The sequence below is a fragment of the Trachemys scripta genome, chromosome 18 (assembly GCF_013100865.1).
Source record: "Trachemys scripta elegans isolate TJP31775 chromosome 18, CAS_Tse_1.0, whole genome shotgun sequence".
Lineage (NCBI taxonomy): Eukaryota > Metazoa > Chordata > Testudines > Emydidae > Trachemys > Trachemys scripta.
Genome location: NC_048315.1, coordinates 611,475 through 627,319, shown reverse-complemented (window position 1 = coordinate 627,319; position 15,845 = coordinate 611,475). Strand labels below are relative to the sequence as shown.

The window sequence follows — 15,845 nt, the reverse complement described above, 5'->3', positions numbered from 1 at the left end:
CATCAGATTAACTAAAGTTGTGAGTTTAAACAAACTTAGTTAAACCAGTGCAAACCCATGTGGATACTTTATTTTGGTTTGAGTGGCTTATTTTATTTAAAATAGGGCATATTCTTTCTGAACAGTATTAGGCTTTATGTCATGGACATTTTGTATGTTTGATATCCATATGGATTTGCTATAGTGAAGAAATTCAATAACATTTCAAATATGAAAGTTATCAAGAAATATTAATTTAGTGATGGCTTCACCCTATGGGTAATTGTTTTCAGGGCAGAGGTCCTGTACCTACATGGGGGAACAGAAATTTTATAATAGAAACTATTTCAAACTAGCAGAAAAAGTTATAGCAAGATCCAATGGCTGGAAGTTGAAGTTCAAAAAATTCAGACTGGAAATAAGGTATAAATTTAACAGTGAGGGTAATTGACCATTGGAACAGCTTACTAAGGGATATGGGAAATTCTCTATCACTGGAATTTTTTAAATCAAGATGGGATGTTTTTCTAAAAGACCTTCTCTAGTTCAAACTGGAATTAATTCAAGGAAGTCCTATGGCCTGTGTCATACATTTGAGACTAGAAGATCACAGTCATCCCTTCCGGCCTTACAATCTATGATAGAGCTTTGCTTTACCAGAATAGGTTCAAGGGTCACTACCAAGATGTATGAATGTTAGGAAGCAAGAGCATTGTCCTGTGGTGGGAAGTCATGAGCCTGGATGTTAATAATAGTTTGCATTTCTACAGCCCCCTCCATCAGAGAGCCTCAAAAGACTGCACAAAATCTCATGAATTAATTTTGACGTAACAGAGTATTTGTTGAACATCAAAAGTTAATTGTGCCTTATATACAGCATAGCAGGAACTAGCCACTGCCCTCTGGAACAAAGTGAAGATGGGAGTAGGAGAAGAAAAGCAGGAGGGAACTACCAGAATGAAGGGGAGTAGGAGGAAATAAGAACTGAGTTGTTCAGAGCTTTGAAGAGGAAGAAAAATATACATTCTGCACAAGGGGAGCCGGAAGGCCGTGGTGTGGAAGGAAGATGACTTTAGCGGCAGGATTTTGGATCGAATGGAATGCAGCAAGGTGCGAATGAAGGAGGAGAAAGTTGCCGTAGCCAAGGCAAGACCTAACGGAGGCATGGACCCGCATCTCTAAAATAGGGCAGTCATTATGAGAGCAAAGGAATCTGAAATGTTCCCTGAGGGCCCTGGTAATAGAGCTGGATTCCTTCTGGTTTACTCGTTAATTACGTAGTAGAGTAATTACACCCTCTTGTTGACCAGTAAATGTTATTCCACAGGGCACAGGGCGGGGCATTATTCTTAGCTGGTCTCCCCTTAGACTTGGAATCTGTAAACCATGTGTGGTGTCTATTGGTAATTGCAGGTTTGAGCCAGTTGCTTTCTTTTAAAAAGGTTTCTTGTGTCCCTGACGTTTGTGGTCGGTGCGTCGATCGCCCTCCATCCAATCCCAACAGAAAGTGCAGGACAGTCAGTGAGGGAGATGCCAGCAGGCAACTTGCTCTCTGGTTGGGGCAGATCTACTCAGGAAAGGGGGAGCTGTTGGGAAGGTGACTCTGGTTCTTTAGCTACTTCCCTGCGAAAACAAAACCACTAAGATATATCTGTGTGGTGACTGGGAGTGAGCCTCTCACCTTGGGTGAAGAGACTTGTGATAGCAGGGTTCACAGTAGTGTGCTAAAGGTAGCTGTGTAGATGTTGCAGCCTGGGCTCTGAAACCTGTAGTAGGAGGGTGGGCTTCAGAGCCCAAACCACCCCGTCTACACAGCTACCTTCAGCACACTACCGTGAGCCCTGCTAACCCAGGTCTGTGGACCAGGGTGGGAGGCTCGCTCCCAGATGCACTGTAGACATACCCTAGAAGGGCTTCCTAGAAGTGATGAGAAGCAGAATCTGCGATGGCCAACAAAGAGTGGTTCTACATTCCCTTTGTCAGCATGTAGACATTCACTGTTAATTGCTACAGAAACACCGAAACTAGCAAGACTAACGTAATACAGCTTCAGTTGCTGTGGTGGGGGTTGCTTTTCCCCCAAACCATCAGTCTCTGCTGCTTGGGTCAGACATGCTGAGTTATTTCAGAGCAGGGATCCAGTGAGCTGTGTGCAGCTCAGCAGTGAAGCTCCAGGTGAACACCATTCCTTTACTGACAGAAGGAAGTGACTCTGACCCCACGGAGATGCAGTCATGTCCTGGAAGATGTCAAACTCCTGTAGCATTGTTCTGCGGGCTCAGGAGCACCCAATATAAGATAACAAGCCACACGTAGGATGTGCCAGACTGGGTTACACCATGGATCCGTTGCATCCAGCAGCCTGCCAGCTGGTAATGCCCAGTACCAGTTCCTCCCTCAGAGGAAGGCAAAGACCAGCCAGTTGTGCTGTGCTGCTAATGGGGAAATTTCCTTCCTGACCCCTACAGCTCATCTCAGACCCCACAGCCTCAGACTGGATCTCCCCTCTCTTTGTATCCACCCACATTAGTGGATTCTCTGGTATGTGCAGCTGAGATTTCCAAAGGGGAATGGGCAATGTCCTTTTAATGGTTCCATATTTACTAGCCATTAATCTCATCCTGTGACTCCTCATTCTGGTGGTGTGAGTTGGAGTAAGAAGAAAGGACTGCTCACTTCTCATGAGACCCTTTAGGACCTTCCATCCTTCAGTCAAGCCCCAGTAACTTTTTCCCCCCAGTCTTTGCAGTTACTCCACCTGTTTGCTGCCCTGCTATGCCCCTTTCCAGTCTCTGCCGGGTATCTCTCAAGGTGACAACTCAGCCAAACATCATCTGTTTCACTCTTTATTATTCTGCCAACATAAAAATTACTAAAAAACACTTTACAAAAGATGCCTCCAACATCCCAGGTGAAGGGCTGGTGCCAGGGATAGAAATGAGCCCCCTCCCTTGCGCACACACCCAGAAGATCCCAGTACCCAGGGGACTGGGGCAGAAATGTTCTAGGCAGAACCTTTATCAGAAATAGTAGCTGAGACTCGCATCCCAGGGAAGGTGACTGGCTGCTAATCAATTTGATTTAGCTGCTATTTGCCTATCTAGTGACAAGCAAGTCCTGCTGTTTGGTGACTGTCCTGACCAAGGAATGTGCATAAGGGGCTCAGAGGGAAGAACAGCTTTTACGCCTCTTGTCTTTGTCCAATTGCATAGAGACATTGTCAGAAGCTAATGAGTATTCAAGACAATTTGGTACCAGCACTGCTGCTCAAGAGTGGTGCTGAGGGGCTCTAGAGAGAGCCCTGCCAGAGGGGACCCACTGGGATGGGGCAGAAGGGCTTCTGATGGAAGCCCAGCCAGGAGAGAGAGACCCTGCTACAGAGGTCTCCCAGGCAGCAGTCCCAGGACTCCTAGGCACTGCTCCTCCCTTATTTGGGGATACTATTTTTGATGCCATTTTTCAGGTTAGGTGAGTCCTGTGGCTCTTTTTTCTGTTGGGCAGCGCTGGGGTTGGGGTTCTGGATGCTGCCCACAAAGAGTGGGATGCCTGTTGTCTCCTCAAAGATAATGAAGAGAAAGGGTTGGTTGAGGCTGAAAGTGGAGAGTGAACGAGACATCATGACACTAGTGGCAGCTGATGCCTCCACACCATCTTCTGCAAGCTCCAGGGTGGACTGGTGCTGGATGCTGGATACAAAGAGAGGCTCATCTGTGATCTTCTGCAGGTCTGGGGCGGAAAACAACTCCCTGAGGCCTAAATAGAAATCAAATTGGGGTCAAACAGAAGCCTGTCTACTCACTAGTTCAGTGCCATGGCATGCCATTGGCTCAGACATTCATTTTATCCCTATAGAACAGTGGTTCTCAACTTTTGTACTGGTGACATCTTTCACATAGCAAGACTCTGAGTGCAACCCCCACCCCCTATAAATTAAAAACACTTTTAAATATATTTAACGCTATTATAAATGCTGGAGACAAAGCGGGGTTTGGGGTGGAAGCTGACAGCTCGCAACCCTCCCAGGGGTCCTGACCCCCAGTTTGAGAACCTCTCCGTAGAGGAAGCAACAGTCTGTATCACTGTATTCGGTACACAACACCAGGGACTGGACATGCACCATACCAGATCCCATACTAGAGAATGGGCAGGCAGAGTAAGGAAAAGTGCACTCTGGCCAGATTTATCAGTCCTTCCCTGTATGGATAGCTGCAAGAGCCAAACAAACGCAGCTTTCATATGGACTGACCATCTATCCTAGGGCTTTATACTGCTTCCCACAGCATGGTATCTGAGCACCTTCCACAGTGCTGTCCCTAGTGGAATTCATAGAGTCTCTGGCATTTCTTCCTAAGGGGTGGGAAGCTCTAGTGGGGTATATTTTGTTTGCTGCTTGGTGTTTATTGGTTGGTTGTAGATTTTGTTTTTTGAAGGATGCTTGGGTAGGTCGGGGGCTTTGTGGTAAATGTCATTCCTGCTATGCTGGAAATGCTGTGTCCATGAGGAAGGTCCGGTCCAGACCCTCTTAACAAAAGAGGGTCCTGTGGCACCTTTAAGACTAACAGAAGTATTGGGAGCATAAGCTTTCGTGGGTAAGAACCTCACTTCTTCAGATGCAAGTGAGGACCCTCTGTTGCTTTTTACAGATTCAGACTAACACGGCTACCCCTCTGATACCTCTTAACAAAGACTGTTTTGTCCTTAGTTCTCACACTCTTTGTTCTGGGCTTTGTGATCTGCATTGTCACTGAGAAGCACATTTGTCTTAGCAGTTCATACATCCCAACATCAAGAGAAAATAAATTGAGGTCACAGGCAGGGGAAGGGTGGTCACAGCTGAGTTTGGAAGTGAGATGGAGAGCTGAAGGAGGGGAAGATAGGGAGAGACAGCTACAGGAACTGCAGTGAAGAGAGGGCAGAGAAAAGGCTGGTGCTAAAAAAGCAAAGGGCAGGAACAGGGAGAAGAGTAAAGAGTTACAAGGTCTTTGAAGTTGCCTGGAGCAAGGAGATCTGTTCTGAGCTTCAGTGCACAGATAACTGCAATCAGCCCAACCCATTCATACCGTGCAAACCTCATCCTGGGCATTACCTAGTTGGCTGAGGACTTGGTTGAGTTCAAGCTGGTAATCTACATGCAGTTTGGGCATCTTTACCATGGTGGGCTTCTCCTTGGGGAAGCGGCTGTGCAGCTTGTCATGGCTGAGGTTCGCCAGCACCTGGGAGACGTTCCACTTAAACTGGTTTGGGACAATGGCCACAAAACTCATGTTGCCCTTAAAGGGAAACCTGGCTACCTGGAAACAAACCAATCAGAAGAACTGGTGGAACAGGAAACAGCCAAGCAAAGACAATGAGGGCTCAGAAAGTGATTTGTCAATAGAACAATTAGCCAGGGGGAGGAGGGCAGCATGCTGGGAGTGGAGTGGCTGTTCATCCCAGGGAGTCAGAGGTCAGACTGGAACAGATACTGCTAATGCTTAGATCCAGTATTTATCCACAAGGCAGGTGGAGACCAAAGATATGAGAAACACAAAGGCCCCCCTGTAAAATGAACTGCATTTACACTGCAGTGGCCCTGTTCTGAAGAGATCCTCCCACTTTTCATGGGAGAATTCCATCTCCATGTTGCTTCATTTCTCTCAGACTTATCCAAAAGGTCCATTAGGTCCCATCTAGTCCATCATCCCATGAATTTGAGGGCAAAGATGTTACAGCCTTTCAGGGAACGAAGGCAAAGAATGTTTGAAAAGAAGTTCTGTGTCCTGCGTCTGTGAACAGGTATTCCCATCTCTTCTCATAGAACGGGGATGCAGTGGGGGCATTGCAATAACAAAGGGATATTCCCGTAGCTGCCCAGCAGCACCCCAGACAGACTCTTACCTGAACCTCCAGGGGATCCAGAGTAAACCAGCTCAGGGAATATTTCTGAGCTTTCATCATCTCAACTGGAACGATGAACTGGTCGTCAAGGTGGAATACATCTGGCCCAGTCTGACTGGGGTCAAACTTATGCCTCCAAAATCCTGTCCAAAACCATACATTTATAATTAATCAAAGCCAAACCTGAATGAAAAACAAAGGAAAGTGCCTGACAACGCATCAGCAAACAGGTGAGTGGTGACTGGAGCAGGGAGAAAGAAGTGCCATAGCAGGAAGGATTTTGAGTGCAGGATGTCTTTATCCTCAGGAGAGGCTGTGTGGTGCAGTGGAATGAGCCAACGCCTAATGGCATCCCCTCTCTGTGCCTCAGTGAGGGAGAAGACTGAGGTGCTGTGGGGAGGAAGTAGAGAATGTCTATAAGTGCAGGGTAAAATCAGTGATGGAGAAGAGAGACAGCTGTAGAGCAACCAGTAAGGCAGGGATTGAGGAAGGAAGCCAGCAGCAGTGATAGTGCAAGGAGCTCCTGCAAGTGTACAGGCCAGACCCCTGACAGCACAGGGGTACTCAGCCCTCAGGAAATTAGAGGAAGACCAGGCTAAGGTTGTGCTGGGCTGTAACCTGGCCATGACTTAGCAGGAGCACTTCAGAGCACCTTGCTGGGCACCTAATGAAGTGTGTGCGACCTGGCTAAGAAGAGCAAGATGATGTGCTGCCTCCCAGGGATCAGGACCAGCGAGGTGACAGGGACGCTGTGGGTTAGTTCTGGCTCCTGGGTCAGTTAACGTGTGTAGCACAGGTGAGGAAGTCAGGAGGCTGCGCTGTAATGAGATTTGAAGACAAGACTAAACAAGGGGAACTGCATACATGCAGGGGCGAGGAAGAGGGATCTAGCAAAATGGGGAAGAAATTAAAGGAGATTCCACCTGGGTACCTGCAGCCACTTCACCTGGGGAAAGGACCCAGAACCCCAGCTAGTCACTGAGGGGAAGGCCTGGAAAGTGGGGACTGTGGAGTGCACTGAAGCTCACCTTGGAAATGGACAGCATTGAGTAGGAGCATCACAGTGCTTGCAGGGAGCTGATCCAGGAAAGTGGATATCTGCCCTTCAGTTGCCTCCTTTATCCACTTGTTTATGGCTATGAGGTCATTTTCATTGTTCCCAGACAGGGTCACAGGCTTTGCCCCATAGAATCGCTCTGAGGTCTCCAAGAATTTCTCTTTAACCTCAAACCCTGCAAGGAAGGAACTCGACATGAGGTCATCTGGCCTTGATGAAACTCACTCAGCGTGTCAGACAGTGCGGTGTGAAGCCAGATGTGCTCACCAGATAGCAGGGGCTTCCCCACAGGGAGTACTTCAGGAAACTAAGGGGTGTCACTGTTCTATCAGCACAGCTGCTTCAGCCTGTGTGTGTCCCAGAGAGTTTTATTTCAGCAGCCACACCCCAACAGGAATTCCCCATTCCTGGCTCTCACCTTTCTGCAGATAGATGCGTGAAGCTACACTGAGCATGGACCCTGTGAGCTGCCTGCGAATGCTGCTCAGCAGGTGGTGGAGACAGGGCACTGATTCCAGGTGCAGCGCCTCCAGCAAGCGTTTCTCCGTCTGGTTTGCTGCGCCTTAAAAGCAATGTCAGATTTGTGTCACTATCCGAGGGGCTAAGGGGCAGGTGCTCTGACCACCTCCCTCTCTGGCTGGGCATCTGATGTCTTCCCAGAGAGACTCTGGTGGTCTGAGTGTAAGGCATTAGAGGCAATACCCAGCACCTCCTGACTGGGTCCATGCTGTCCCAGCAAGTGAAACTGAGACCAGCCTCAAGTGAGGGTAACCGTCGATAAAGCCAGAGGATTAACATTGGCGGGAGGATGCCCAGCTTAGTGTTTGCATTTTGGACATTGGCTATGGGTGCTTCTCCTAGAGGGAACATCATAGAGGGCGAAAGCTTGTGTTGTTTGAACCTAGTAATTTACCTAGTGCCAGCTGGGACAATGCCAGGGTGATGCTGAGGGGAGACAGGATCACATTGGGTCTGCTGGTCTCCATCTGGACCTCTGTCAGGAGATCGATGGTGAATTTCATCAGACCTTCTGCTAGCCTGCGTGTCTGCTCCTGAGACATGTCACAGCCTCTCTCTTGACCTTCTCCCTCCTCTTCAGAGGAATCAACTTCTTGCACCTCCAGCACCTGCTTGTGATCTCCTACTGTCCCGGTGACAAGATGGCCCCCTGAGCTTGTGAGGCCAGCACCGGGGCTTGTGGTGCTGCTAGTGGTAGGAAGTGGCAGTGTAGCCCCATGGATGTCTTCCCAGGTGTCAGAGGTGGAATCCGACACTGCAGCATTTGGCAGGGTTGGATCCACTCCTGGCAGAACAGTGGTGGTGGGAACAAACTGTGGCTCTCCTTCTAAGGCTCCAGCCTCTTCAGAGTGCTGCAATGAAACAGAAGGAAGTTACATTGAGAGAAAGCAGGGAAACAGAGCTGCCTCCGCACTCTCTTACTGGGACTGCAGGTGGCTTGTCACAGGGAGGGGACAAATGGGTCCAGTTCACACTGGTAGGGAGGCACCATGCCTAGTTATCTGGCACAGGCTACGTGCTCTGTGATGAAGCGTTGCAGGTAGTCAGTGAGAGGGAGGCTACCCAGAGGGAACTGGTCAGCAATCTGAAAGATCAGCACTGTCCTGACATCTGAGCAGCGCTACTAGGGCTGCACTGAAGAACAGAGGGAACAAGTCCCCTGAAAATAATAGCAACCAATGATGACCTACACTAAAGAGGAGGATGATAAGGGACCTGTTGCAGCCAGTCCCTTCTCAAAACTTGTGTGTATTCTTTGACTATGGAATATTAGTGCCGAGGTGGCCGGTGTGTGTTGACACAGTACATCCCAGGACAGAATATGCTGAGGTAGTGACAGCATCACCCCTTGTGCCTGGACTGCTCTGGCCAGTGCCCCCGTCCTCTCTGTTACCTGACTGGTCAGTGGTTGTGCTGAGGGATCCCATTCCGGGTTCTCTTTGCTGGTGGCATTTTCCACTGCTGGGCCCTGAAGGTTGAAAGTAGTTATTCAGGATTTCACATGAGCACAAACTTGGAAAATAGAAAGTGCCTTATTCCAAAGAAAACGGACCAAGCCGGGGTCTTCCAAGACAATCAATCACTCCTCTCTGCCTACTCTCTTGATCTGCCCTGTCGAGGTGAAAAGATGGCTTCATCTCAGCTTCCTTCAGTTAAATATCTCTGGCTAACATCCTTCTCTTGGCACAAGGAGTCTCCTGCACCCCAGTTCTGGCTCCCTTCTTGTTCAGGCCTCCCTTTGCCTCTTCCGTCTGTAACTCCAGCATCATCCTCAACCCCGAACTCTCCTCCTCTCCACACCTCTAGCACTGCAGATCTGCCTCACACCATCTCTGCAGCATTCTCTGTGGGTGTCACAGCCTCTACATCTACAATGCTGGTCACTTCTTGGACCTAGCTGGCCCTAAATAACTCCACCTAAATGACAAAAACCCTCCCTACAGAATAGCAGGGGGAGAGGAGAGACATACAGAGGTTTCCTTGTGTGTATTTGAACAGATCCATGTAGCACTCGGGTAACACAGGGATGGGCACAGTGTAAAGCCAAGACAGACACTTTCAGACACAAGCCTCTATTCTTCCTGGTCCAAAGCTGGTAATTTCCTTTATTGGTTTTATGACTGAATAATTAATTCACCAGCCAATCTCTGTACACATCAGTTTCTGTCCCTTATACCAGTGATTCGCAACCAGGAGTACGCATACCCGTGGGGTACACAGAGGTCTTCCAGGGGGTACATCAACTCATCTAGATAGTTCCCTAGTTTTACAACAGGCTACATAAAAAGCACTAGCGAAGTCAGTACAAACTGAAAATTCATATAGACAATCTGCTCTATATACTATACAGTGAAACGTACGTACAATAGTTATATTCCAATTGATTTATAATTGTATGGTAAAAATGAGAAAGTAAGCAATTTTTCAGTAATAGTGTGCTATGACACTTTTGGATTTTGATGTCTGATTTTGTAAACGGGTAGTTTTTAAATAAGGTGAAACTGGGGGTACACAAGACAAATCAGACTCCTGAAAGGGGTACAGTAATCTGGAAAGGTTGAGAGCCACTGATCTACACCATATGCTGGCCTCTCACTTCAGGCTGGGATTTTCAAACCGGCCTAAGGGAGTGAGGTGTCACTGAAAGTCAGTTGGAGCTGGGCTGCCTGACCATATTTGGGACGCAGTGCATATGGCAGACTCTGCACACAGTGAAGTTGGACATCCCCATATTTTTGGCATGTGTTTGAAGGTGGCCCTGGCAGGACTAGACCAAGGTGTGCTGGTAGAGCTTTACAAATACCCCGGCGTAACTCAACACATGGGAGCCTGTCACCGCTTACCTCGGGTCTCTCCTGCGGGGCGTGGTCAGAGGGGGGAGTCTTCATCTCAAGGGCATGTGCCAAAGGAAACTGGAAGGAAATTACCTGAGTCAGAGTTGGGGGAAAGGGAAGAGGCCCAGAGTTGGATACCAAATAGCTTCCTCTAGGTTCGGATGAGGAAATCACTCCCCTCTGGCTCACTTCCTGCCACGTCCCTCCAGATGGGGCCAGAGACTAGCACGTCCCCTGCGGTTCCCTTGGCTGACTGAAGCAGAGATGGTTCTAACCTCTTTGTAGAATGGATATAACAGAAGTGGAAGTCCCGAGGGGGTGATGGAAATGATTAGAGAGAGACTGGAAAGATCGGGACTGTTTAGCTTAGAGAGGGAACAGGAGAGAGGGATGCAGAATAGTGGCTGAGATAGAAGATAGATTGAGCAATTCTAGATCAGCTCTCGTGAGAGCAAGGAGGCAAATGGATGAAATCACAGTGCCTGATGAACTCCTGTAACTCACAGCCACTAGAGACCATTGAAGCTCAGGGTATTTATCTGGGTCATGAGCACCTCCACAGTGACATCAGACTGGATAAAGAAACCGAGGTCTATAAGCCTTTGTGTGAAGATCAGCCCTGTTCTAACCCAGCCTGCCCTGTTCCCGCCACTGCCCCCGGCTGGCTGGGGTGAAGAGTGCGCTGACAGAGGAGATGTCCTGCAGGACAGGTGAAGGCAATGCTTTGTGCCTGTGGCTTACCCCTGGGCTATCGTGCAGAGTGGAAAAGCAGAGCAGCAGACCCCAGAGCAGCATCGCCGTATTTCTGGAATACAAAAGCTGTCAGTGACACTCACAAGCTACTCCCTGGGTCCTCTCTGCTCCCAGGGTGCCGGTACTGTGCCTGCCCATTATTACAATGAGAACAGCAACAGATTATGAGTCCAGAGGAGAGGAAAGGAAAACAGGATCCAAGAGGAACAGACACAAACTGCTGGGAAACCAACTCAGGGAGACAGCAGCCGGCAAGGTGAATGGCGCTGAAGAGAACAGTCCCTGAAGCAGCACTGGAGTCCAGGCCCAACCCCAAGGCGTTGCAGCCAGAGAGTAGACCGGGACCCAGCACTGGTTCAGTGCTGTAGCTGTGCTCAGGCGTTTATTCTCCCTGGACGCTTGCATTTCTAACCCCTCTCACCCTCATTTGGCTGGAGAGCACATTGCAGTTTCCTAATGATTCCCCCATGAAATCTGTCCCACACAACCCAGGGAGAGGCCCAGCTTCTCCACTCTCTCGCCCAGGCACACAAAGCTGAGGAGAAGGGACAGGCCCCTGGCTGATGGTCAGAGACAGTCCCAGTTCTGCTGCTGCTCTGTGCCTCCATGGGGGACAATGAAACTGACCTGCCTTTTAGGAAGCTGCAAGGATTCAGCAGGTGCTGCCTGTAGAGGGTTGTGGATGGAAAGTGCAATGTCAGAGCTGATCACTAGTGTTGCCCCCTCAATAGCTGGCCTGCAGCACAGAGCCCTCCCCTTCCCACCACTCACATAGTCCCCTTCCAGGCAAGCACAGCCCCTCCCACCGCTACACTCTTGTTCCTGTCACTTGGGGGGGCCAGGCTCCCTGCCAGTGCCTCGGGCATGGCCCTGCCCACTCGCACTGGCCTGCACCTCGCTGGGACCCGGCTCCAGCCCCAAGCACTCACCCTGGTCTAGTGGGGGTCGTTCTCCTACTCCTTGATTGGGTAAACACCCAGCACCACCCCCAAAACAGAGCTGAATTCCTGGGGGGCAGCGTCAGTTTGCCAGGCAGTCCCTAGCTTAACCTGGAAAAGCTGGGCTGCAGCCCTTCTCCCCCCATCTGCCAATCACCTGTGACGAGATTGAGGGCATTTCAACGCCCCCCCCCCCCCCCAAAAAAAATCCTACAGCTGGCCCACATGCAACCCCAAACTTCACTCCAATCCCCGAGGCCCCTGGCCCTCAGCTCATTGTTGAATTCTCCACTCCCCACCCACTAGGGCAATTTCACACTGTGCACCCTCTCCCTCCCACCAGAGCAGTTCCCCCCAGTTTATTGCCAAATCCCTCCTCCCCCCAGTTCCTCTGCCCCTTACCTCGGTTTGCTAAGCATTTCTGTTGGTGCTGGCACCCTCTCTACCCAGCCGATGGCTCTGCATGGGGCAGATGAAGCCCCTTGTCCAGCCCACGCTTGCCAGGCAGTGACAGGCATGACCTTCAGCACCACCCCTTATTTGAAGATTTTTCCCTTTCTGCAAATATTGACCCTGTACATCCGGTTAAACATTTGTTCTGGGATGGAGCGAATTGGTGTTTTTCTGTGGGGCTCTAGGTCGCTGCACCCCAAGGACAGCTGTGACCCTGATTTTACCAGCTTATGTTACTCCTGAAAGTCTAAGAGTAGAAGTAACAAGTGGAATCTTTTGTCTAATTGAGTTTCTCCCCCTTTCCAGATCCCCTTTGTGCCTGTAGGGGCATGCAGATCCCTTAAACCTGGCCGCAAATGGAAGAGCCAAGGTTTGGGATTTAATGGCTTTTGGGTTCCTCTCCCCGCGACTATTCCGAGAGTTTTCTGTGTGAGAAACTCCAGCTTTCTAGTCTATCTATCCCAGCCTCTCCTCCTGCTGCAGCAAACATGGGACTGCAGCCCTTTGACACATGGCCGGGGCCCAAGTTGTTGGCTGCAGTGTGTCCAAGCAGGAAGTGGAGTGGCCTCAGCTTGGGCTGAGATGACACTCTCTGGGCCATGCCACACATCATGCCACACATCATGAAGAGTTGGGTTTCCCCACCAGCGACTGTTGTGAGCCCTTGACACACACGCACCAGAAAAGCCCCCACTCTTACGTGGCAGGATGGTCTTGTGCGAAGGGCACGATCCTGGCTCTCTCACTGGCTCGCTATAACCTTGGCCTGAGCTTGCCCTCTGTACAGCGGAGATAATGAGCCTCACCTGTCTCTGGGGGTGATGCGGCCTCATGCATTACTATCACTGTTGGACTAGAGTGCTGGGGGGGTGGAGAATTTGAATGGGACCATAGGGCCTGAGCCAGGGCTGTGCTAGCTGACTAGTCTTAGAGCCTTCGAGTGAGGGCAGGAGGCCTGCTGCCCCCTCCCCACACACATACACCCTGGAGAAGGCCCTGGCCCCCACAGTGACTACAGGGAGAAGCCTTAAGAGTTTAGGGAGGGGAGAACAGGTGAAAACAAGACAGGCCTGAGAACTGTCACCCCAAGCTGCTTTAGAGGAGGCTGATTTGGGACGGGTCAATGTGCTGTTGGGAAGCTGCTTTGAAAGGCCAGGGCGGGGGAGAGGCGCTCTAGAACATTGGGAGGTAGAAGTTGGACAAGGGTCACCAGCACAACCTACTCCAAGCTGGCCAGGCAGAGGCCTGCTCAACCGCACCCCTTCCGCCAGGGGAGCCTGCACAAGGAGAGCTGGCTTGGTTCTTTTCAAGTCACTGCTCAGAGCAGAGAAACTGTTGGCTGCAGAGTAGTCACTTTGCAACCCTCTCCGACAACCCCAACCCTGGTAATGGTGCACACCCGATTCCCCCAAACACAGCCACACTGCACCTCCACCATCCAGCTACACCCTCTGCCTTTCCCTCAAACACACAGCCACACTGCACCTCCACCATCCAGCTACACCCTCTGCCTTTCCCTCAAACACACAGCCACACTGCGCCTCCACCATCCAGCGACACCTTCTGCCTTTCCCTCAAATACAGCCACACTGCGCCTCCACCATCCAGCTACACCCTCTGCCTTTCCCCCAAACACAGCCACACTGCACCTCCACCATCCAGCTACACCTTCTGCCTTTCCCTCAAACACACACAACGTGCAGCACCCATTTCCACCCATAGACTAATAGATTCTAAGGCCAGCAGGGACTGTGGTGATCATCTAGTCTGACCTCCTGTATAACAGAGCCCAGATAACTGCCTCAAAATAATTCCTAGAGCAGAGCTGTTAGAAAAACATTCAATGTTGCTTTTAAAATTTGCAGTGATGGAGAATCCACCACCAATCTTGGTAAATTGTTCCAATGCTTAATTACTCTCATTGTTAATATTTTCCACCTTATTTATAGTCTGAATTTGTCTCACTTGAACTTCCAGCCAGTGGCTCATGTTAGACCTTTCTCTACTAGACTGAAGAGCCCAGTGTTAAATACTTGTTCCCCATGTAGGTACTTACAGACTATAATCAAGTCAGCCCTTAATCTTCTCTTTGTGAAGTGAAATAGATTGAGCGCCTTGAGTCTATCACTATCAGACATGTTCTTTAATCCTTCTTGTGGCTCTTCTCTGACCCCTTTCCAGTTTATCAATATCTTTCTTGAACTGTGGGCATCAGAACTGGACACAGGATTCCAGCAGTGGTCGCACCGGTGCCAAATACAGAGGTAAAATAACCTCTCTGCTCTTACTTAGGATTCCCCTGTTTAGGCATCCCAGGATCACATTAGCTCTTTTGGCCAGAGCGTCACATGGGGAACCATATTCAGCTGAATAGCCACCGCGACCCCCAAATCTTTTCACTCACTGCTTCCCAGGATAGAGTCCCCATCCCATAAGTATGGCCGACATTCTGTGTTCCCACATGTGTGCGTTGACATTAAGCCATATCAAAGCACATATTGTTTGCTTGCAGCCAGTTTACCAAGCGATGTAGATCACTCTGAATCAGTGACCTGCGCTCTTCATTATTTACCACTCCTCCAATTTTTGTGTCTTCTGCAAATTTCATCAGAAGTGATTTTGTGTTTCCAGGTCACAGATAAGGATGTTAAATTGCGTAGGGCTAAGAACCAATCCCTGTAGGACCCCCCTGGAAACACATTCACTTGATAGCAATTCTCCATTTACAGTTACATTTTGAGACCTATCAATTAGCCAGTTTTTAATCCGTTTAAAATGTGCCATGTTAATTTTATATTGTTTTTTGTAATCAAAATGTCATGCAGTACCAAGTCAAACACCTTACAGAAGTCTAAGTATATTACATCAACACGATTACTTTTATCAACCAAACTTTGTCTCATCAAAACAAGATATCAAGTTAGTTTGACAAGATCTATTTTTCCATAATCCCTGTATTGATCTGCATTAATTACCTTACCCTCATTTAGTTCTTTATTAATTGACTACCATATCAGCTACTCCATTATTTTGCTTGTGATCAACATCAGGCTGAAAGGTCAACTCATTTACCCTTTTTAAAAATTGGCACAACGTTAGCCATCTTCTAGAACTTCTCCAGGACTTGAAGATTTTGAAAATCAACATTAATGGTCCAGCAAGCACCTCATCCAGCTCTTGTAAAGCTCTTAGATGCAAGTTATCTGGACCTGATTTTAAAATGCCTCACGGTAGTAGCTTCTGTTTAACATCCTCCAGAGATACAAGTGGACTGGAAAGAGTTTTATCATCACCCTATGACGACACTGCATCATGTTTTTCCCCCAAATATAGAATAAATATTTATTGAAAACATCTGTATTATTGACAATTCTACCATTTCCATATAGTAATGAACCAAAACCATTGTAAGGATTCTTCCTCCCCCTCCCCCCA

The 15,845-nt window shown here is 49.0% G+C and overlaps 1 protein-coding gene across 4 annotated transcripts; it reads right to left on the bottom strand.

Moving 5' to 3' along the window:
* Nucleotides 1-2,809: 2,809 nt before the first annotated feature.
* Nucleotides 2,810-12,486, bottom strand: SERPINF2 (serpin family F member 2). 4 transcript variants are annotated; one of them, XM_034752663.1, is made up of 11 exons: nucleotides 12,360-12,473; nucleotides 11,647-11,685; nucleotides 11,008-11,071; nucleotides 10,276-10,344; nucleotides 8,826-8,900; nucleotides 7,827-8,283; nucleotides 7,332-7,475; nucleotides 6,885-7,088; nucleotides 5,857-5,999; nucleotides 5,066-5,270; nucleotides 2,810-3,732 (listed from the first exon to the last, which is right to left on the bottom strand). In XM_034752663.1, exons 1-11 carry the CDS (start codon nucleotides 12,374-12,376, stop codon nucleotides 3,407-3,409), a joined length of 1,743 nt encoding a protein of 580 aa, XP_034608554.1. In that variant the 5' UTR covers nucleotides 12,377-12,473; the 3' UTR covers nucleotides 2,810-3,406. The 4 variants fall into 4 exon arrangements, with proteins under 4 accessions (XP_034608554.1, XP_034608556.1, XP_034608555.1 ...); XM_034752665.1 differs by having other exon boundaries at nucleotides 11,651-11,685; nucleotides 12,360-12,458; XM_034752664.1 differs by lacking the exon at nucleotides 11,647-11,685 and having other exon boundaries at nucleotides 12,360-12,486.
* Between the last annotated feature and the right edge of the window lie 3,359 nt (nucleotides 12,487-15,845).